Genomic DNA, 24570 nt, shown 5'->3' with positions numbered 1-24570 from the left:
TAGGCTGCACTCAGAAGGGACTCTTTGGTGGTTATCGAGTCATAGGTCTGTCCAGCCAAATGTTTTCAGCTCAGAGCACTGACTCTCCAAGGATTCAGACAGGAGTCTTTCCTGGCCCTACATGGAGATCCTTGGTCATCTCCAGCAGCCTCCATCCAAGCCTGACCCTGCTTAGCATTTGAAATCAGACAAGATGGGGTGAACCCAGGCAGGCATGGTGGTCTCAACCATGATGGTCCTTCTGGAAGAACTGCATCGACTTCCTGTGTTAGACCTGGGACAATGTGATCCCAAACAGTTTCTCTGACCCAACTTTTGCCATTTACTTTGGCAGCAGGAAATAGTCTGCATTGGAGATGTCGTACGGTCCCTGTTCCAGAATGCGGGGGCTGTCCACAGAGCTCTCGCTGAAGGGTGAGGCAGGAGGGGAGAGAAGTGGGGAGGCGCTCAGAGGAAGCTCAGAAGGAAACGCAGCCAGGGAATAGGATGGTACGGTGCTTGGCTTGCCTTCTCCGGACTGCCCACATCTTTTTCTGTACCTTGAAAAACATACATATACATATAGAAATTATGATCAAGACCACAACCCAACAGTGAGGCTATAGTTGTCATGCATTCACAAGACTCCACCAAGCCCTATATGTCATGCCTCCACAAGACTCAATGTAATGGCCAGGCTTGATCCAATATGGAACAGCAAAACTGCAGGACATATTTGTCATGCTCCTGCAAGAAGACAGTCTGAAGGCCAGGTTATATCAATTGCACAAGCACGCGAGAGGGAATCTCCCACTCCTTCAAGTGGGAAAGGCCATCTTGAGTCACGAAAGCTATTCAAGATGGGACTTAGATCCAAGCAAAAGGATCTTAAAGCCAGGTGCCCACGGTCCTTAACCAGGGGTAGGTCAACATGCAGCACCCAGTCTTATTTCAAAAACCATCTTCAGGCAATCCCTAGGGATTTTTGAGAAGGAATAGCTGGCCAGATGAAGAAGAGAGAGACAAAGAAGGGAGATGGTGTCAAATATTGGTGGAAAGAGGAACATAGAGCCTCCACTCACTTTAGGATTTGCCCCGACTCACGGTTTGCATGAAGCCTTCTGAATAACTTTAAAAATGGCCTTCAAAGAATATGTTCAAAAGCTACATGTTTGTCTATATAAGACTAGTAGACTATAAAATGTAAAGAATTATGCTGTAAGCAGGTTCAATCCAAAAAGATATTATATGAATTAGCATTTAATTATATGCATTTGAATCCAGGAAATTTATGTGTTATTATAGATTGGGGTTTTTTCCATAATGTTTGTCATAGATGTAAGGATGTATGGTAGATACGTTGTAGAAGTCTATATGATGATGTACTTGTATATGTATCGTGTATGTGTGTATATTTATTTATGTGTATGGTCTATGTATGTGTATGGTGTAGGGTGTATATATGTGTATGTATGTTTATGTATGGTTATAAGTAGGGGGTAGGACGTATGTATGTATATATGTATGTATGTATATTATAGGTATTATAGGTATATAATATATGTTTAGGTATACTGATTATGTATATTGTTTGTGATTCGCAATGTTGATAAATGTTTTTATGTATAAAATTTAATAAAGATATATATTTTAAAAAAAGAATATGTTCCAAAACCTAAGGAGAAAGAGAATGGGGCAAGAAAGAGAAAGAGAGAGGGAAGCAAAAATAGAGAAAGCAATGATGATAGAGAGAAGGTAACAAGGAGAAAGAAAAACGAGGGAAGGAGGAAGAAGAAAGAGGATGAGGAGAGGAGGAGAAAATGGAGGAAGTGCTGTTGAAAGAGAGAAAGTAGGTGGAGAGAAAAGCATGGAGAGAGAAAAGGGATGTCAGAGAGAGAAACTGTACTTGTATTTTTCCTTTGTTGTTACCCGCTTCGATCCTCAATGGGAGAGGTGGGATTATTATTATTATTATTATTATTATTATTATTATTATTATTAAGAGAGGGAGAAAGAGATGATGTAATAGGAGGAAGGAATGAAAGAGAACATTGGGGCAATCCCACCCAGTGTGGGCTCCTGACAAGATGTTCCCAATAAAATAACCTCCAGTAGATTCCATTTTTGACATCCTTGTCTTCAGTCGTCTGCTCAGTTGGAGCCTTGGCACAGAGCATTTCCCAAAAACACTGCCTCTGTCTGTATTCAAATGTAGAGTCTTTGATTAGATATGAGTTTCATAGGCTTCCCCCTTCTTGTTATCAACACAAACTTGCTGACACCCCATTGAGTGCCTTTCCTTACCGGGTAACGAAAACAACCGTCAAGGCGAGGACCAACATCAAGCTCACTGCCATGATGAGGAAAACGTGGAGAGGGACAGTTGTGTCACTTTCTGTTGGAAGTAAAGGAAACAGGGAGCAAAGTTACATCAGGGCTGGGTGGTCTCAAGGCAGGAGACAGTCAGCAGCAAAAACAGCAATACAACCACATTCTTTGAATTTAGACACACTCTCTTCCACTCCCTGTAATAATACAGTTGACCCTCCATACATGCAGCTGTGACTTTGTGGATTTTATTATTTGTGGTTTTGATTAATACGTTCCCTCTAGGAATCTCCAGGTCCTCCGGCGCAATTGTGCTGGAAGTTGACCACAGAGTTATGCTGGAGGAACTAGAAGTTCCTAGAGAAAACATTTTCTAGGCCTCTGTAGGTCCTCCAGTGTGATTCAATGAGTGACGTCTGGCAGATATTGACCATTGAGTTGCACTGGAGGATCTAGAGGATCCAAGAACGGTGCTAGGTAAAAAGAATAGTGTTTTTTTATTTGCAAGTTTTCCACATTCATGGGGAACCTCAGTAAATGTGGAGGGACAACAACAACAACAACTGCTGCTGCTGCTGCTACTACTACTACTACTACTACTAATGTTTTTGTGGGTTTTTCGGGCTATGTGGCCATGTTCTAGAAGAGTTTATTCCTGACGTTTCTCCAGCATCTGTGGCTGGCATCTTCAGAGAATGCTGGCATGAGAGTGAGTGGGGTATATATACATACTGTGTGAGCCTGGGTAGGAAGGAGTGATGTCCATGTTAATCTATGTATTGTGTGTGTGTGTGTGTGTGTGTACATACACACACACACTGTATATATCCAACTCTCTTTCCATGCTTACCTGTGGGGTTCTCAATTTCTCTAGGAAAGCCAGGGGTTCTAGGGTTAGGAGTGCTCAGAGAATGATCATCTCTTGGAGTCTGCAAGAAAGAAATAGAGATGAAAGACGATGTGTCATTTTGTTGTATGAACATCCAGGTACTAGTGTAGCAGGCTAGTGAAGAAATGGTGCCTGGGTTTTTGTTGGTTTTATTTCTCCCTCCTGCTCCCCCTTCCCTTTTCTGTCATGTCTTTTAAGACTAATTTGTGTGGTTCGGCACCAGGTTGGGGAGAGATTAGAAGGTAGCATGTGGAAGAGAGCCTTCAGGAGTTTATAGAATCATAGAATCATGCAGTTGAAAGAGACCTCAAGGGCCATTCAATCCAACCCATTCCGCCATGCAGGAAGTCTCAGTGAAAGCATCCCCAACAGATGGCCATCCAGCCTCTGTTTAAAGACCTCCCAAGAAGGATGCTCAACTATTCTCCAACGGAGTGTGTTCCAGGGTTGAACAGTCGTACTGTCAGGATGTTCCTCCTAATGTTGAGGTGGAATCTCTTTCCTGTAGCTTGCATCCATTGCTCTGGACCTTATTCCTTCGAGCAGCAAAAATCAAGTTTGCTCCACCCTCAATATGACATCCCATCCAATATTTAAACAGGGCTCTCATATCACCTCTTAACTTTCTTTTCTCTAGGGGGTAATGGGGTAGTTCAGTGACTGATGTTGCACTGTGGTGTTGTAAGCATAGTTCCTTTTTTATTTATGAGACGCCAGGCTTGTACAGCCTCTGCCACAAGGCAGATGGGTTTGAGAGTCCTTGTTAGCATCACAGCTAAACAGTAACAGCTGGCCAGTGACAGAATAAGGATTAATTTGTATCAGTGACTCTCTCTCTGTATATACAGTATGTTAGTTGGATGGGTCATGCTTCTGCTGTTTGTGCATGTGTCAGTGTCTGGCACTAAAGAAAGCCTTGGATAGGTCTGGAACCCAAACCAGGGAAGGCCCAACACTCACGCTATGCAGAACTAAAATATTTTCTCTTCTTTGGTCCATTACACCAAGGCTGGGGCAATAAAAGAACCACCTGCAGGGAAGGGATTCCAGTGATCCAGAACTAAAACAAAGAAGGCCTTTTTCCTCATGGCAATCACATACCTTTGAGACAGATGATGTGGATTCGGACTCAGGGTCTTTGGGTTCTGAAACACCAAGAAGACAAAGGAGACATTGAGTGAAAATTATGTACAGATGGATTCTCGCTTATCTGGAATGCCAAAATCCAAAATACACCAAAACCCAAAACATTTTTATAGGTAGCTGAGATAATGACACCTTTCCGATGGTTCAAGGTGCACACACTTGGTTTCATGCACAACATTATTATAAAATATTGTATAAAATTACCTGTAGGCTATGTGTATCAGGTGTATAGAAAACACAAAAGACTGCTGACTTCAGAATTGAGCCCCTTCTCCAAGATATCTCACTATGTACGTACTGTATATGCAAAGATAGGTATTCCACAGTCTCCAAAAATCCAAAATCCCAACCTAGTCACAAGCATTTCAGATAAGGGAGACTCAACCTGTATTATTATTATTATTATTATTATTATTATTATTATTATTATTGCTATGTATTTGTTCTCTTTCTATCCCATCTTTCCTCCAGTGAACTGAAGGCAGAGCCCATGTCTCTCCTCCTCTCCACTTTCTCCTCCGAACAACTCTGCATTCTCTGAAGAAGCCTGCCACAGAAGAATAAACTCTTCTGGAATATGGCCACATAGTCTGAAAAATCCTCAAAGAAACTAATTCTGCATTTCTTTGCTTAGGCTGCCTGTGAAAGGGAGACCAGTGGCTGCATGTTAGGAGAGCAGTGAATTCACTTCAACTATTAATCTAAACTTTGAAGGAATTATCCAAGCCCGCTCCTCAAGCTTCTTTAAAGTTCAGAATGAAACCTGGAGCAAAATTCCCAACACATAAACATGGAAGGGATTAGCTGTCACTGAGAGGAATGGGAGCCCAAGGTCGCCCAGTGAATTCCACAGCTGAGTGGAGACTTGAACTCGGATATACTAGGTCCCACTCTGACTATTACCCCACACAGTCAGCTGGAAAACTCATTCCACATCTTCTTGGGGTGGGGGATCAGTCTGCCCACCTGTCCAAGGCATCCCAATACTTTCCCGGCTCCACTCGCTCCAGGTTCCGTGGTCAAATTCTTCACGGCCTCGCACTTGGACAGTGTGAGCGAGATTTTGCAAGGCATCCGAGATGGTGTAAGAAGTGCCCTCGCGAACGTGAACCTGACAGCAAGAGGAAAAGGTGGTAGCTGGGTACAATCCCCACCATCTTTGAGGACATCATGATACTTTTTATAGAATCATAGAATCACAGAGTTGGAAGATACCCTCAAGGGCCATCCAGTCCAACCCCATTCTGCCATGCAGGCAATCACAATCAAAGCATCCCCGTTGACAGATGGCCATCCAGCCTCTGTTTAAAGACTTCCAAGGAAGAAGACTCCACTACACTCCGAGGAAGGAGTGTGTTCCACTGCCAAACAGCCCTTACTGTCAGGAGGTTCCTCCTAATGTTGAGGTGGAATCTCTTCTCTTGGAGCTTGCATCCACTGTTCCATGTTCTAGTCTCTGGAGCAGCAGAAAACAATCTTGCACTCTCCTCAATATAGCATCCCTTTAAGTATTTAAACAGGGCTATCATACCACCTCTTAACCTTCTCTTCTCCAGGCTAAACATCCCCAGCTCCCTAAGTCGCTCCTCATAAGGCATAATGGTTTCCAGACCCTTCACCATTTTAGTCGCCCTCCTTTGGACATGCTCCAGTTTCTCAATGTCCTTTTTAAATTGTGGTGCCCAGAAGTGGACACAATATTCCAGGTGGGGGCTGACCAAAGCAGAATAGAGTGGCCCCTTGCTAACTGAGAAATTTTAGTCCTTTGTTCATGCAAGCCCTGGTTCCACTACACCACTGACTAAATCCATTCTCTGATATTGCATGTTTAAATGTACAGAGGACAAAAATCCTGGAAGCATCTGTCTACAATTTGGCAGGCATTACCTGTGAGCAAGAGGCTACCATTGTACAAATATCATGGAGTTGCATTAAAAGAACAACAACAAACAAACAGTGGAAGTTAAAGCAGTTCTGGCTTCCCAAGGTAGATCTCTGAAGTTTCAGATTTCTAAATCTTGATTTGGATTCAGGGCCCAAGGTTACTGGGGTCAAGCTGACAAGATAGGTTTTTGAGGTCAGACTAATGGTTAACAACCATAAACATGAATCCTTATCAGTTACAGAATTATAACACCAGGTTATAATCTCAAAATCCAACAAAAAAAACCTGGAAAGCACATATTCACGGTAGAAGAATAAAAGGAGACCAAGTCATATGTGCTGTGTAATGGTCCAAAAACTTTCATTTCTTGAAAAAGGCTTTTTAAGAAATAAAAGGTTTTGGACCATCACACAGCATGTGGGGCATCTTGAAGGTCTCTCATTCATGTTTGCACATCTGCCTTCAAGTCACTTGTCAACTTATGGAGACCCCATGAATTTCATAGGGTTTTCTTAAACAAGGAAGACTCAGAGGTGGTTTTGCCAGCTCCTTTCTCTAAAATATAGCTGGCCGCACCTGGTATTCCTTGGCAGTCTTCCATTCAAGTACTAACCAGGGCAGACCCTGCTTAGTTTCCAAGATCAGATAAGATCTGAGGCCTTTAGGGTATTTTGGTCATCTTTCTCTCATTTCAAAGGGTCACCATAAATTGAAGCTGATTTGAAGCAATTGACAACAACAAAAAATAAAGCAAAAGTCACACCTTTGAGTAGGTTTGTGAGGTTTCCACTCGGTAACGTAGCTGGAACTGGAGGCGATAGAAGGTGGAACCCCAAGAATACGGGTAACGCCAGGTCACTTGTAGCTGGCGTGTAGCGTTCTCTACTGCATGCACCACAACATCAGCCGGCGGATCTGGCTTCACTGCACAGGGAGAGATCAAATGAGGAAGAATAATCAGCTGTTTAAGAACAACAACATCAGAGTCACACAACTGGGGAGTGACAAGAGTGTGGAGGTGTGATGGAGATCAAAGATTGAGGAAAGATGCCAATCAGGACAAAAACTGGTAAGACTGCAGGAAAGATAGGCAAGAATGACACCTTCTTCATGCAATGTGTAGTGAATCTGTGGATCTCACCATGGCAAGACGTAGAAATGGCCCAAATTATGGAAGTAGCCACCACTGAGTGAAACATTGCGCAAACATATGCAGAAGCAAATGGCACCTGAATGCAAATCCAGATGTGGAACTCTAGGGGTTGGAGTGGATGGCCCTTGAGGTCTCTTCCAACTCTATGGTTCTATGGGTCCTTTTACATACAAAGCTCTGAACGCACTATGAACATTGGTGACCATTGATCTCAGTGTCCCTGGGTGATGAATCTGCTCTGAGCTGCATTCTTGAATTTAAAGGAGTTCTAAGCCTTGGCTCAGCCATGGAAGCCCACTGGGTGACTTTGGGCATGCCACACTCTCAGCCTCAGAGGATGGCAATGGCAAACCTCCTCTGAACAAATCTTGCCAAGAAAAACCCATGATAGGTTTGCCTTAGGTTCACATGCTCTCAAGACACATGCTCCCAGCCTCAGGGGAAGGCAATGACAAACCTCTTCTGAATAAATGTTGCCAAGAAAACCCCATGATGGGTTTAGTTACTCATGAGAGGTTTGCCATAGGGTCGCCATATGTTGGAAACAACTCGAAGGCACATGATGACAACAACAAGGTGTGCTGAATCTTATTGCCAAAAGCTGCTGCTAAGGTGTGCCTATACCCAGGTACTGGATTTAGACCCTGGTCAGTGAAAGTAAACCTACGCACACAGAGACTCCGAGTTGAAGTACTTGTGGCTGCTTGCATTGCCTGCCAAGTTCATGACGCACATCGATACCCCCAGCATGATGTCCTCCCCATTGTTCAGCCCAAGGATACGGCAGGTAAATTTCTGGGACTTTGCATAGTAGCGGCACTGCTGCTCTTGGTGTTTTCCCCCTGAGAACCTGTTGGCAGGGAGTGAAAAGAACGACCATCATGCAATATTGGCAGTAGAAGCAATGCCAAGTGGGAGGAACCTATCCCAAATGTTGTTGCTGCATAAAGACTACTTCTCCCTTATAAACCCAACTGGTCCTTGCAGGCTCCTGGATAATCTCTCAAGGTGTTGCCATCTGTTCCTGAGACTTGTTCCACAGTGTTTTGGAGCAAAACCTTCAGCATAGTGGCGCTCGCTCTTGGGCTGATTCTTCCCTCTAAAATTTGACATGTTCCAAACACCTTTATTATTTAGAAACACATTGAAAATTCATCTAGTTGTGTAAGCCTTCTCGGTACAGTCAGACCTCCATACCCACAGATTTTCTTTTTATCCGTAGATTCAAGCATCCACGGTTTGAAAATATTTTAAAACTATATAAATTCCAAAAAGCAACTCTTGAGCTTGCCATTTTATACAAAGGACACCTTCTTACTGTGCCATTGTATTTAATGGGACTTAGGTATCCACAGATGTTGGTATCTGCAGGGGAACCAAATCCCAACAGATATCAAGGACCCACTGTATAGACATCAATTTCAGTGATAATGTTACTATTTTATCATCATCATCATTTTATTTCTTACTTACCTCTGCCCAAAGCTTGAGGCAGGGAACAGCATAGATTAAAATACATCAAAAACAATTCATCTATTTAAAAAAAAACTATTAAGTTTAAACACATAATCATAGGACACTTTAAAATCATCCAACATAAAATTAAAACATCCTAGTTTAAAATTCATAGCTCGACTAGGTAGGCCTGCTGGCACAGATAAGTCTTTAATACTGTTTTAAATTCAGACAGTATGTTTAATTGTTGAATCTTTCCCAGCAGAAGAGAGGTTAGTATTGCTATTTTGTTGTATTAAATAGTTAGGCAGTTAAAGTGGTGTCAAACCGGATTATTTCTGTAGTGTGGATGCAGCCTGCATCACACCCTCCTTTCTCCTTGATACAAAAGGTTCCCTTGATATCCTCTTTGCCCATCCCTGGCCCACCACCTCATGACATGATATCTCATGCTCACCCTTTTCGCATCCAAAGTTTGGCCTTGGTGCGCAGTGACATGGGACGTGGCGTTCTCCACTCACACAGAATGTCCTTGGTTAAACTCTTTCGGTGGCAGTAGAAATCTGGCGTCCTGGGAGGTTCTGCAAAGGGAGGGCAGAGACAATAATATGTGGCCTTCCAGGTGTTCCCAGTAGCCCTAGCCAATATGGCCAATGACGAAGAATGATGAGATTTGCAGTAATAACATCTGGAGGGCTACATGATTCCCAGCCCAGGTCTTCAGATGTTGATGTTGTGTGCCTTCAAGTTGTTGCTGACTTATGGCGACCCGAAGGCGAAGTTATCATGGGATTTTCTTGGCACAATTTGTTCAGAGGAGGTTTGCCATGGCCTTCCCTTGAGACTGAAAGCATGGGACTTGCCCAAGGTCACCAAGTGGGTTTCATGGTTGAGCTGGGATTCGAACCCTGATCTCCAGAGTCATAGACCCCATACAGAACAAGCCACTTTGGAGGCATGCTGTTTAAATGCTGCATGCATAAGAGTCCAGAAGCTGTGCCAAAGCCACGGACTGGACTCTTAGGACGCATGCATCATTTAAACAGCATACCTCCAAAGTGACCCAAAGCAGCTTTATTTTGGCCTGTCTGTATGAGACCATAGTCTTCATATACTTAGCTCTTTTTGTGCCAATTTCTTCCATGTGTTCTTTGAGGAGAGATGAGGAACAACAGGAGAAAGATCTATTGGAAGATTTTTTGCATTCTCTCTTCCCCTCCTTAGATAGATAGATTTTTCCTGCATGCAAATCCTGCTGCCTCCCCTCTTGAAAACATCCCATTTGCTCCTGAGTGAATCACAGGGCAATAACTTTGCAAACTGATAAACCAACCATGGGTTTCAGATCACTCTCCCTCACAGAAAGATTTTCTCCTGCCCTGTTGGGTTCTCCATCTTCCTCCTCTCTCAACTTTCTTTGGAAAGATGGTGAGATAAAAGATTTCGTCTTTACCTGAACTATTTCTTAGCTAGGTTAGGATATAGCCTCTATGTGTATGTAGATTAAAGCCATTAGTAAATTTTTGTTTAAACTGCAAGCGATGTGTGTTTGTTGTTTTTTGAGTCGGTCTCAGTTCTTAGAGAAGCATAGTTAGACAAGGACACGTTTGCTGCTACTCTGAAGATTTAAAGCTAGACTCTAACAGGATTTTTTGTTTCCTTAACAAAGGTTGAAGTTTTAGGAAACTTGAATTGCCCTACATGATCCAGCTATAATGACATGGCTACAATCCGTATCCTTATCTGACCTCCCTTCCCCAAAATTCACCATAAAGGGCAGGCAGCTGCACCAACTGAAGGAGATCTGTGGCACCAGTATGTGGGATGCTCAAGGATGACATATCCATTCCCCTTCCACCAGTGTGGTGTGATGAGTTGGTGTTATGCTTGTTGTACTGTGGTTTGTTGGTGCAAGAGGGTTGGATGTGCCATCCTTCAGCATCTTGATCTCCATCACCAGAGAACTCCGTCCATTGGCCCAGTTCCCTGGCTTTTAAGGTGAGTTTTGGGGGGCATTTGCAATGGTGCCATGATATACTGTATAAAGTCTAGAAATCTGAGTAAAAAAATTGACCCAAAAAACCTGGGTTGACGTATCCATGGGTCAACGCAAGGACTGTACCTTAACTCAAAATAGGATCCATCTCCCTCTTTGAGTAGAGTGGCAAAAGGTTAGGGCTTGGTAGTCCATCCTAGGAGAAAACTAAAAGAAGCACCAATTCCCTCTATTCTCTCTACAGTGGTGCTGCTTCTGGCCTTTTTGAATGCTTGGATGGAAAAACAGAACCATTCTTGGTCATCATTTTCCTGTCCTTCATTCTTTACATCCTTTGTGGCATGCTCCTAAGTTTTACCCTCGACTTATACACGGGCCGTATCAAAATTCATAATTTTGAGCCCCAAACCTGCCCTCGACTTAAACATGAGATTGACTTATAGTTGAGTATATATGGTAAATGTGAATAGCAAAATTTACAAGGTAGTGCATCTAACTTATGACATTGTAAATACTGGATTTCAACCAAGATAGCCTGGGGTGGAGAAAGCAGATGATAAAATATGGGTGAAGAATTGGCTGAAAGTGGTTCCACCATTTCCAACCACGATGAACAGCACTCACCTTCTACCACCAGGCGCCAGGCACAAAGGAGACGATCCCCGATGTGGCAGCTGTAGGAACCAGAATTGTTAAAATATACGAATGGCAGGAAAAGGTTGGGTCCCAGAACAACCTGGATGGCGGGGTAGGAACTTAGATTCCGCCCCTCGAATTTCCAGTAGACATCGGTGCTGTTCTCTAGCTCTCCCTCCAGGCAGGGCAGGGTAGCGTTTCCATCTGGCCAGGCGACAATCACATTGGGAGAGGCAGCTATGGAAAAAGCAAGCAAAAAAGGGTAAGGTTTGTTTTCATATTTTTCACTTCACTGGAAATGTTTGTTCTCTCCTTGCTCCGCATTTCCAGAAATCTGAAAGAGAGAAAGTAGGAAAGGGAGAGAAAAAGGTCACAGCTACCAATGTTTTCTAGCTTAGTTGGGGACAGTGTTAGCACCCACATCACTGTGACGGCGGAGAATCTGCTCTGGGTTTCCATCCAAACTTTAAAGGAGCTATTGAAGGCGCTAAAGCCTATCCCCCAAATAGGTCCAGCACCTTGGGTAGCTCTTTTACTGTAGAATAAAAGTCAGTGCCCTGGGACGTAGCCAAGGGGGGGGGTCTTGGGGTCTGGACCCCCCCCTTCTATTAGAAAAATGAATGATGTGTGCTGCTGCACCGCCGCAGCCAAACCCCATTATAATGGTGGCACTTAGTCTAGACCCCCCCCCCTTTCCTAAAATCCTGGCTACATCCCTGCAGTGCCTAACTACCAGCCATCACTGTTTGAGAAATGTCTTACAACACATTTAACCATAGAATCATAGAATCAAAGAGATGGAAGAGAGCAGAAGTGTCATCCAGTCCAACCCTTGCCATGCAGGAACTCTCAATCAAAGCCACCCTCAACAGATGGCTATCCAGCCTCTGTTTGAAGACCTCCAAAGAAGGAGGCTCCATCACACTCCAAGAGAACGTCTTCCACGGTCGAACAGCTTTTACTCTCAGAAAGTTCCTCCTAATGTTGAGGTGGAATCTCTTTTCCTGTAGCTTGCATCCACTGCTCCTGGCCCTATTCTCTGCAGCAGCAGAAAACAAGCTTGCTCCATCCTCAGTGTGATATCCCTTCAAATACTTAAACAGGGCTCTCATATCCAATTTCTTGGCCAGACCCAATGCAAGAATCGCAGAGCTAACACATCCTCAAGAGATGACTACCTAGACTAGCTTCAAAGAGCTGCAGTGAAAGAGAGTCCAAACATATAAGCTGTACAAAACACCTGGAATTTACATAGAGCTTGGAAAGTTAGTTTTAAAACATTATTACCTCCATGGCCCAGAAAAATGGGCTGGAATCCTCTAGCACAGTCTACACCTGAAAATATGTACATTACATACACTAAGCTATGTAGCAGAAGTATTAAGAAACCCTGTTAGTACACTGCAAACAGGACACTGGGGAAAGTGCAGGTGTAGTAACGTAACATCAACCCTTGACTGGATGTGCATATTATTTTAATGTATTTTCTAATGTTGTTACTGGCCCGGATTCCCTGTGATCGGGTGAGATATTATTATTATTATGGAACTGCCCAATTCTAATTCTTGCAGACATAAAACCCCAACAGGATTCTGGCCATAGTTACTTATCATTATAGCTACCATGTTTAAAATAACAAAATAGCATGCGCACCACACAACTGAATTTAATGTGTCTTATGTTGATGCTTATGTTTTGATTTGCTTACTGTATTATTTTAGAGAGGTTTTCATTTTGTGATATCGATGTTTTAGATTGTATGATGTTTCGGCAGGTTTTTATTCTTATTTCATTCTTATTTTTATTATGTAAAACACTATGCAAAGTCTACAGCACTCTATAAATAAATGATAATAGTAATAGTAATACTACTAATAATAATAATAGTGACACCTGCCTTATCAACAGTACATGTGAAAGGGATCTAGAAGTCTTAGCAGGCATAGTGGTTTGAGTATTAGACTATGGCCTGTTACAGACAGCCAAAATAAAGCTGCTTCGAGTCACAGTGGAGGTATGGTGTTTCAATGATGCATGTGTCCAAAGAGTCCAGAAGCCGCACCAAAGCCACACTCCAGTCCTTAGGGCTGGAGCGTGGCTTTGGTGCGACTTCTGGACTCTTTGGACACATGCATCATTGAAACACCGTATCTCCACTGTGACTCGAAGCAGCTTTATTTTGGCTGTAACAGGCCTATGACTCTGGAGACCAGGGTTCGAATCCCAGCTCGGCTATGAAACCCATTGGGTGATCTTGGGCAAGCTACACTCTCTCAGCCTCAAGGGAAGGCAATGGCAAATCTCCTCTGAACATATCTTGCCAAGAAAACCTCACAACTTTAGAGCTGCCTTATGTCAGAAACGACTTGAAGGCACACAACAACAACAAGAACAACAACAAAGAAAATGCACTTCTCTTAACCAACTGGCACTTCACATTTAGGCCTTAAAACTTCTAGCAGCAGCAGGTGGCTTGTTTTTGGAAGATTCTGTTTTCTCAGACTCTCTTTTGCTGAAAGACAACCAATTTCAAATAAAAACAGTGCCGTTGTGCAGTTTCATTTCATCGAAAGACAAGGGGCTTGCCCAAGTTTGGAAAGTACCACATTTTTGGTAGCAGTTTCAAATCACGGCACGGTTTCCTCACACGTATCTCACAGGCAGAAAGGGCCTTATGAAAACAGTTGTATTTAGGGCCTGCTTGAGGTCTGAGTTCAGCTGGAGTACATCACCCTTCCAGGCAAGGATTTCCATTGCTGAACAGCTCTTATCATCAGAAAGTTCTTCCTAATGTTTAGGCAGAGTCTCTACTTGTAATCTGCATTCGTTGGTTCATGTTCTCATCTCCGGAGCAGCAGAAAACAAGTTCATTCCATCTTCCATATCAGTGGTTCTCAAACTTTGGTTTTCCAGATTTTTTGGACTTCAACTCCCAGAAGCCCCAGCCAGTATGACAAATGACCAGGGATTCTGGGAGTTAAAGTCCCAAACCATCTGGAAAACCAACGTTTGAGAGCCACTGATACAGAAGATAGAATGAACGTCTACTGCTCCAAAGATGAGCATGAACCAACGGATGCAAATTACAAGTAGAGACTCTGCCTAAACATTAGGAAGAACTTTCTGATGATAAGAGCCCAAGTTTGAAAACCATTTTCCTATGTGACATCCCTTCAACTATTTAAAGATGCTCATATCACCATTCAATCTTCTCTTCTCCAAGCTAAACATGTCCAGCTCCCTAAGCCACTCTTCACAGGATTCAGTGGTTTCCGGCCCTTTTTTGACTCTCTTGGTTGCCTTCCTACAGACATTTTCAGGTTGCCAATATCCTTCTCAGATAGTCTTTTTTGTGAGTTTTTGGTCTCTGTGGCCATGTTCTAGAAGAGTTTATTCCTGACGTTTCGCCAGCATCTGTGGTTGGCATCTTCAGAGAATACTGGCATGGAAGAGAGTGGGGTATATATATTATGTGACCCTACTCTCTTCCATGCCAGCATCCTCTGAAGATGTCAGCCACAGATGCTGCCGAAACGTCAGGAATAAATTCTTCTAGAACATGATCACATAGCCCCAAAACTCACAAAACACTATATGGATGCCGGCCGTGAAAGCCTTCGGCTTCACATTCCTTCTTAAACTTAGCATGGAAACCTTAAGGAAGAATCCGTACTTAGTATCTTCAGAATCAGAGAGAGGTGGTGCTCAAAGGAGCTGTGCTTGTTACAGACACTGTCAAATTGGAATATATCAGTATAACATTTACCGGGTATCTTTTATACCAAGCAGGGGCTGATCGCTCCTATGTCAGTGGGGCAGTGAATCCACTCCAGATCTTCAGCTCCGCTGTTAATGAACTACCCAAAGGGCTTGAACTGATTTAACGGATAAGGTTTGCCCCGTCAGATGGTTCCCTTAGAGCTGGGATGGGCAAAGCAAGTCAATATTTTTGCCCCCAAATGCCTCCTAGAGGGTATGATGGTCATTTTCTCTACCTTTTTGCCTGTTTTAAGCCTTTAAAAAAACAGCAGAAAGTAAACAAGATGTGACTCCCAATTCTTGTTTTAAAAAAGGCCTCTCCTGAGTTGCCTGAAAACATAGTGAAAATGCTCCCCATTTGGGGACATTTTGGATAGAGGAAGTTTGATTGATCGATTCATTGATTGGATGATTGATTGATTCGATAGAGAAGGATTGATTGATTGATTGCAAGAGATGCAATATTGTGGCACTCTGAGGTCATGGGAGGGCTCATGACGCACCCTAGCCTCCCACTGTTTTAAAGTTTGGACAGATCCTCCGACATGGAATCTGCTCCTGACACCACGTTGTGCCTTTTGCCACGGCTTTAGGGCTTGCTGGCTCTCCAAGCTGTTCCCTCAAGCCATTCTGTTGCTTGGGCAACCTCTCATAGAAGGCCAGGGTGACTTTGTTAATATTTAGTGTAAAGGCGGAGTGGAAAAGCAAAGATGCCCATGATGCCGCACCAGGCAGAGTCCTTTCAGCTTCCCAGCCCTTGCACAGACAGTTACGGTTGTAACTTCTCACTCCCCTTAGGATCCTAGAGTTGGAAGAGACCCCAAGGGCCATCCAGTCCAACCCCATTCTGCCATTCAGGAACTCACAATCAAAGCACCCCCCAATAGACGGCAATATAAATCTATTTATGCATTTATAAACCTATAAGGCAGGAAAAAACATCTTTCTTTTATCATCCCTGATTCTATTGCTGATCAGCTTTGCCAGGTATGTCCTGGTGCTCCTGTTCTGAGAAAGCAGGCAGCCGCATGTCGGTGGGTGGGAGGTGGAAAGAGATTGCTCTTTGGCCTCTGCATTTTGCCCAACTGAGTAATGCTCTCCAGATCTTCCCAAGCTGAATTAATCTCTTCTGGGGGAAGGGAGAGCCAGGCCCAGGCTCTCCTGAGCAGGTTGGGAAAAGGTCAGTGGAGGGGCTGGCACTATTGCTGGTTGAACAACTCGCTTATTCTGCTCTCTCCGTGCGGCAGTATGTTCAAAACCAGGAACCTGATGAAATGTCAACAGCCCAAAGCAAACAGCCCATTTGCCTCCATCCTCCCAGCATGGACCCTTTGCCCATCTTGAAGCTTTGCCAAGAACAGCTGGTACCCGCGCAGGCAAAGCTCACAGCTCTGTGCTAATCCCCATGCTCTACTGGACCAAGAGGCTCAGCTTAGGCCATGATGCAGTTGCAATTAAATTCACTTTAACAAAAAGCAAAACCAAAAAGGTTGCAACAACAGAGGTATAGTGCCTAGATCAAGGGAAGTAATAGTGCCACTCTATTATGCCTTGGTCAGGCCTCACCTGAAATACTGTGTCCAGTTCTGGGGAGCAGAATTCGAAGAACATGTTGAGAAGCTGGAGCATGTCCAGAGGAGGGCCACCAAAATGGTGCAGGGTCTGGAAACCATGCCTTATGAGGAAAGACTTAGGGAACTGGATATGTTTAGCCTGGAGAAGAGTAAGTTAAAAGGTGATAGGAATAGGATAGATAGGGATAGGATAGAGATAGACCATTTGGGAGATCACATTGAGGATGGAGCAAGCTTGTTTTCTTGCTGCTCCAGAGAATAGGACACAGAGCAATGGATGTAAGCTCCAGGAATAGAAATGCCACCTCAATATTAGGAGGAATTTCCTGACAGTAAGAGATGTTTGACAGTGGAAGACGTTCCCTCAGAGATTGTGGTGGTGGAGGTTTTTAAGCAGAGGCTGGATTGCCATATGTTGGGGGGTGCTTTGATTGAGAGTTCCTGCATGGCAGAATTGGGTTGGACTGGATGGCCCTTGGGGTCTCTTCCAAGTCTACAGTTCTACGATTCTAGGCAAGTCCTCCAAGATTGCAAGGACGAACTGGGACCCCTCTAGACAAGCCACACCAAGAGGGCAAAAAGGTTATTAATGAGGAAGAACCACTGAAAAACTGGAAGGAGAGGAGATTCACTGGGGTTGTCCCTTCCAAAGCAGGACACTTAGAAAGTATGTTGTCATTCCTGGGGATTGCACCATCCACTATATAGGCCTTTCTTGTTCCAGGCAATAGGGGATCGTGCACACTGCATGTGCACAGAGGCACATGGTTTTTATTTTTGAAGCATGGGAACGGTGGGATACTGTGGTTGAAAGGGTCACACTGGGACCAAGAACTGGAGAAACCCAGGTTTAAATTGTCTGACAGAAGGTTCATTGGCAGATTGAGGGCCAGTCACTCACTCTCAGACTAGTATACCTCATAGGAGTGGTTTTCTTCTCTATTGTTACAAAAGCTATATACAAACAGCATCATGTTGGTTAGTCCCAAGCAGCATCAGCCCATTCAGTTAATTGCTGAATGGTGAATCAACACTTAGGTAAATCCCATTGGTTCAATGGGTTTATTCTAGTAAATTCATAATAGAATTTAGACCTATGTGCGCCTTGAGATTATAAATGATCAAAACTTACAAACTGCCTGGGATTCACCACCTCTGGGAAAAGAAAAATAACTGTGGTTCCAGTAGTGATAGGTGCTCTGGGAGTACTTCCAAATGGATTGACTAAGCATCTGGATGAAGCCACTATACAGACGATCACAAGGGCTGGGGATAATAGTCAAAGTGTTATAGAAGGAACCAGGCAAATACTGCAGGGATCCAACAGTGGGAGGGGGAAAAAACTTTACAGAGTTAGAGTGGAGAACCCATGGTTTTCAATGTCTCTACACTAATGCACAGAGCATGGGAAATAAGCAAGATGAACTCGAACTCCTAGCACAGCAAAGCAAATGTGATATAGGCCTGTTACAGACTGCCAAAATAAAGCTGCTTCAGGTCTCTTTGGAGGTATGCTGTTTAAATGATGCATGGGTCCTAAGAGTCCAGAGGTCGCGCCAAAGCCACACTCCATTCCTAAGCACTGGAGTGCAGCTTTGGTGCAGCTTCCGGATTCTTAGGATGCATGCATCATTTAAACAGCATACATCCAAAGAGACCCAAAGCAGCTTTATTTTGGCAGTCTGTAACAGGCCAGAATAAGCATCCCTGAAACCTGGTGGGATGAGTCTCATAACTGGAATGTAGGAATAGAGGGGTATAACCTTTTCAAGAGAAATAGGCCAAACAAGAAAGGAGGAGGAATAGCACTATATGTCAGGGTGAAGTGACACCAGTGAAGAGATCCAGGACATCGATCCTGGAAGCCAGGTGGGGAGCATCTGGATAAAAATTAAAGGGAAGGGAAACAACAAGGATGTTATGGTGGGAGTCTACTACAGACCCCCAAGTCAGACGGAGGAATTGGATGATGCCTTTCTAGAACAGGTGACCACACACTCCGAAAGGAGAGATGTAGTAGTGATGGGTGACTTCAACTATCCTGATATTTGTTGGAAATCAAACTCAGCCCAAACATTAAGGTCTAGCAAATTCCTTACTTGCCTGGAAGACAATTTCATTGTCCAAAACATGGAAGAGACAACAAGGGGATCAGCTATTTTAGACCTGATCCTAACCAAGGATGGTCGGTTAATGGGGTGCAAGTGGTGGGATCCTTAGGTGGGAGTGATCATGTTCTCTTGGGGTTTGTTATACAGTGGAAAGGAGATGCCAGGCACAGTCTGACAAGCGTAGTTACAAAAAGTGACAATACTTGGATGTACCACATTTTCTGATAACATCTCACTGGTATCTGGACTCTTGGGTAGAATCCAAATCATCGAGGGTCCAAACCTCCAGCTGGTAAGAAATGGTTGACTGCGAAACTTATAATGATTGTTGGGTTAATCTGTTAAGGCAGGAACAAAGGGTCTTGTGAGACCTTAAAGACAAACAGTTCCGTTGTTGCAAAAGCTGTACATGTGTGTCCATAGGCACACACATAAAGCAACCAAGCATCCTGCAACACCTCACTATCAATCTTTGAGTTGTGATCCACATTTCTCGCCAAGGTCTCTGCCGATGTATGGAAACACACGCTTCTCTTTTGGGAAGAAAAACTGAAGCAACATATTGAGCAACTTTGCCTTTTCATAGTTCTCTGTTAGCATTTTGCCATTCTTGCTACGCAGCAGTCCCACAGTTCCCTTGGCCATTCTCTTAATTCAACCATATGTGTTGCTCCCTGCTTGTCTAGTCAGTCTCGGCTTCTTTGGAGCTTTAGCTTTCCTTACAATATCCCTGCAAGCTTGGGCTACCCATCTGTGCTCTTCTTTGGTGATTCATCCTTCCTTCCGATCTCTGCGCATGCTGGTTTTTTTCTTTTCACTTCTTCCTCATGTTTACTGTGCAAAACACATGGGCTTTTTCAAATGCTTCCCACTTTTCTCCTTCCATGGAATTACCCGTGATTGTGCTTTCAGCAGCTCTTTCTTTGAGAAGGCCCACTTTTGCTGAGTGTCTTTTTCTTTTAGCATCTGCAGCCACGGGATTCTAACCAGTATTTCTCTGAGCTCGATAAAGTCAACTTTCTTGAAATTCAGGGTGCATGCTTGACTATATTCTTCTTTGGCCTGTCCCACAATCATGAAATCTAGCATTACGTAACCATTTCCCCTAAAATACCAAGATTTCAGTGAACAACTCCTTTCTATTGATTTGGATCTAGTCTAGGATTGCCTATCCACTTGTTCCTACCTCCAACTTTTGAAAGAGGAAATAATCCTTAAGGCACATCAGGAATTTTTTGGAGAGAAGATATCAGATATCAGGACAATTTAAATCCTCCATAACTACTAATTCTTGCAAGTTGGGGTGCATCTACACTGTAAAAAATAATGCAGCTTGATGCCACTTTTACTGACATGGCTGCATCCTAGAGAATCCTGGGATTTTTAGCTTCATGAAGCACCAGCACGCTCTGGCAGGATAAAGACCTTGTAAACCTACAAATCCCAGGATTCCATAGGATAGAGTTGCAACACTTACAGTGGGGTCAAACTGCATTATTGCTCCAGTGCAGATGCACCCTTAGAGATTTCTGAGATTTGATTTTGAAAAGCGTCCTCTACCACTTCTTCTTGCTTTGCTGACCTGATGCAAAATCCTGCCACAAAGTTGTTTTAGTTTCTTTCTCCATTTTTACCCAAATGGAGTTTGGGGAGGAATATTTAAAAATCTAACCAGACAAGCGCCAAAATCTCTCCAAACTACAAAGGCCAGGATTTCATAGGATACAGCCATAGCAGTTACAGTGGCATCACAACTACAATTGTGAAGTGCGAAAGGGGCCCCAGATGCTGTTGGACTACAAGTCCCAACATCCCTAGCCAGCATAGCCAGGAGATCCAAAAACATCTGGAGGGCTTGTGTGATTCCCACCCCATTTTATGGGTGAAATGAGAGGAAGTAGAAAGTAGTTCTTTTAACCCTTTTATATAAGGATTAAACCACACTCTCTTGATATGCTTTGACCTACTGTCTGTATGTCTGTTTTGCATGTAGATTACCAACTCTAGGCATTTGTAGGTCCTCCAACGTGATTCTATGGTCAACCTCTATCAGATGTTGATCACAGAGTTGAATTGGAGGACCTAGAGAGGTGTTTTCTCTTTAAACTGTAGTTTAAAACCACTTCTTTACCTAGATCTAAGTCAAGATTTTAGACAGAAAGAGAGAGAATAAGATAGAGAGATAATAGACAGATGATGGATGGATAGATAGATAGATAGATAGATAGATAGATAGATAGGAAGTTGAAGGCTTTCATGGCCAGCATCCATAGTTTTTTGTGGGTTTTTTGGGCTATGTGGCCATGTTCTAGAAGAGTTTATTCCTGACGTTTCGCCAGCATCTGTGGCTGGCATCTTCGGAGAATGCTGTCATGAGAGGAAGTGGGGTATATATATATTCATTTTGTTACTTCCATGCCAGCATTCTCTGAAGATGCCAACGCCACAGATGTTGGCAAAACGTCAGGAATAAACTCTTCTAGAACATGGCCACATAGACATAGCCCCAAAACCCCACAAAAAACAATAGACAGACAGACAGACAGACAGACAGACAGACAGACAGATTGGGGGTGGTGGCGGCTCAAGACTAGGCTGAGGGGCTAAGTTCCCCCCACAAAGATCTTCAAAACTGGACCACTACATAGCCGAACCTCCTCAGGAATTATCAATTAGAAGAATACTTTATGACTGAATGCGAAGAAATGTTAAAATGACTACTGTCGTCTCCTAGGAATAAGAAAGGTTGCCTGCAATCTGCCCTGGGCTGACTTACTTGGGAAGGCACACATGATGTGCTTGCAAGAGTCTTCATATTTAAAGAAGTTTGAATGGTAGCGGATGGAAAAAGTCATTTGCTATCCCTATTCAAAAACTTACAAGAATCCGTGGATAATGAAGGTCCGACAGGATCAAATTAGTCCAGGAGAGGAGAAGGAGAGATAGTGAGATGGTTTGTTTGTTTGTTTAGGTATTTATATCCCGCCCTTCAGCCCTAATGGCTCTAATGGTTTGGATTCTCTTTTGAGCCACCTGGTAGTGGTGATGGAGCTGGTCAAGTTGGAGCAAGACAAGGCTTTCTCTATCTATCTATCTATCTATCTATCTATCTATCTATCTATCTATCTATCTATCTATTTATCTATCTATCTATCATCTACCTACCTACCTACCTATCTACCTAGGAATAATTTTTAAGGTGATGGAGGGTCAATATCAGCATATTGATCTTGAGATCCCACCATCTTAAAAACTGTTCCAAGCTTGAAATGGATAAAGTGTCAAGATCAATAGATGATGTTCTCTCAGATGGGAAGAATGGGATAAATTTTTTGATGTTTTGTAAAAAAAAAAAACAATGGAGTTAATGAGTTTTTTAAAAAAATGATTAATAATAATAACACAAACACACACATAATCTATAGATCAACTGTCTAAGAAAATTAATATAATATCGCTTTATAAGATAGAGATCGACTTTAGATAACAAAGCAAAGTCCTGAAGATTAAGAACAATTTACTCCTACAGATAAGACAAAGAAGTCAATACAATTATGTTTGAACTTTATTTGAAATTTTGGGGGTGGGGGAAAGAGAATATGATATATAATAAATTTATTTAATTTACTGGGAATGTTGTTTTCTAAGTTATCTTTGATATGTTTGTTAATGTAGGATGTATGACATAACTTGTGATTTTAAAGATGAAATGAATAAAAATGATTTTAAAAAACCAGTTCAAAGATAGATGATAGATAGATAGATAGATAGATAGATAGATAGATAGATAGACGAAAGTTCTTCTCTTCCTAGACTCAACCAGCTCCATAACCATTACCAGATGATTCAAAAGAGAATCCAAACCATCTCATGTGCTCCCATGTCTTTTTTAGAAGTCCTAGCTCCAAAACATTGTCCTTCAACTACCAGGAACCACATTACTACCTCTATCTACCCCCTAATCATCCATCCCACTAAGATGTACTCCCCAGAGGAGACAAATCTTGGCCTGATTCCCACTACCTTTTAAACCGGATTGCAAATCGGTTTGAACCAATTCAAATGACCCTGGTTCCCACTTGACCCATATCGGAGAGGAGGGGCATGCGCTAGACCCATTTAGCCCGCCGTCTTTTTGGAACTGATTTTTTCCGTGTCTTTTTGGATAAATCGATTCCGCACAAGTGCAAACCAGATGCAGATGGGAATTGATTTAAATTTGCCCTTCGATTGGCTGGAGTGGATTCATTTCAAATTGATTCACTTGCAGATATGAACCGCAAGTGGGTTATTTTACAGGGGGGGAAATGCAATCAGGGCAACTGTAGTGTGAACCATGCTCCACCTTCCATTCGATCCATCAATTCAGATCGCAAACCAATTTATTTGTACGTGGGAATGAGGCCCTTGTTCTACATCTCACTTTTCCTCCAAGATGGTTCAAGAAATCATAAGAGCTCCCTTCCTCACATACTTTTGGGGTTGTCCTCTCCTCGTTCCTACCATGATATGCTCATAACAGGTGAGGTGGGTCAACTAGGCCAAGAGGTAGCAACTGGTCCATAAATACATAGTCAGCCAGTAGGCTTCATGATCAGAATGACTTTTTAATCCAGGTCTAACCATAGAGTTGGAAGAGACTGCAAGGGGCATACAATCCAACCCCATTCTGCCATGCAGGAAATCTCAATCAAAGCATCCCTGACATATGGCCATCCAGCTTCTGTTTAAAGACCTCTAAGGGAGGAGACTCCACTAGACTTTGATGGAGTGAGTTCCTCTGTCGAACAGCCCTTACTGCATCCATTGCTCTGGGTCCTGTTCTCTGGAGCAGTAGAAAACAAGCTTGCTCCCTCCTCAATGTGACATCCCTTCAGATATTTAAACAGGGCTATCATATCACCTCTTAATCTTCTTTTCTCCAGGCTAAACATCCCCAGCTCCCTAAGTCATTCCTTCAGCATTTTAGTCACCCTCCTTTGCACACGCTCCAGTTTCTCAATGTCCTTTTTAAATTGTGGGGCCCAGAACTGGACACAATATTCCAGGTGGGGCCTGACCAGAGCAGAATAGAGTGGCACTATTACTTCCCTTGATCTAGACACTATACTTCTATTAATGCAGCCTAAAATTGCATTGGCCTTTTTAGCTGCCGCATCACATTGTTGACTCATTTTCAATTTTTGGTGTACTTGGACTCCCAGATCCCTTTCATACGTAGTTTCAGTCAGCCAGGTGTCCCTCATCCTATATCTATACATTTCATTTTCTCTACATAAGTGCAGTACCTTACATTTCTCCGTGTTGGATTTCATTTTGTTAGCTTTGGCCCAGCTTTCTAATCTATTAAAGCCATTCTGAAGTTTGATCCTGTCCTCAGGGGTATTAGATATTTCTCCTAATTTGGTGTAATCTGCAAATTTGATGAGTATGCCCTCAATTCTGTCCTCCAAGTCATTGATAAAGATGTTGAACAGCACTGGGCCCAGGACAGAGCCCTGTGGGACTCCACTGGTCACTTCTCTCCAGGATGAAGAAAAAGAGCCATTGGTGAGCACCCTTTGGCTTCGGCTGGACAACCAATTACAAATCCATGTAACAATCCTACCCTGATGTAGCAACTCAAGCTTTCTCTGGCAAAGGGCTGTCTAGATGTGTT

At 43.1% G+C, this 24570-nt stretch overlaps 1 protein-coding gene across 1 annotated transcript in view; it reads right to left on the bottom strand.

Annotated features, from left to right (window-relative positions):
* The window catches only part of IL6R (interleukin 6 receptor), a 29959-nt gene that overhangs the window by 4265 nt on the left and 1124 nt on the right, over positions 1-24570 (bottom strand). Inside the window, exons 2-10 of the mRNA XM_089483357.1 lie at positions 11456-11704; positions 9293-9416; positions 8052-8230; positions 6991-7151; positions 5309-5453; positions 4298-4341; positions 3158-3236; positions 2284-2374; positions 327-539 (exon numbers count right to left, since the gene is read on the bottom strand). Coding sequence (XP_089339483.1) covers positions 327-539; positions 2284-2374; positions 3158-3236; positions 4298-4341; positions 5309-5453; positions 6991-7151; positions 8052-8230; positions 9293-9416; positions 11456-11704 — 1285 coding nt within the window. The remainder of the gene's footprint in view (positions 1-326; positions 540-2283; positions 2375-3157; positions 3237-4297; positions 4342-5308; positions 5454-6990; positions 7152-8051; positions 8231-9292; positions 9417-11455; positions 11705-24570) is intronic.

This window comes from Sceloporus occidentalis, unplaced genomic scaffold, assembly GCF_023333645.1.
Source record: "Sceloporus occidentalis isolate IW3139 unplaced genomic scaffold, rSceOcc1.0.p SCAF_20, whole genome shotgun sequence".
Classification (NCBI taxonomy): Eukaryota; Metazoa; Chordata; class Lepidosauria; order Squamata; family Phrynosomatidae; genus Sceloporus; species Sceloporus occidentalis.
This window is presented reverse-complemented; position numbering and strand designations above follow the sequence as displayed.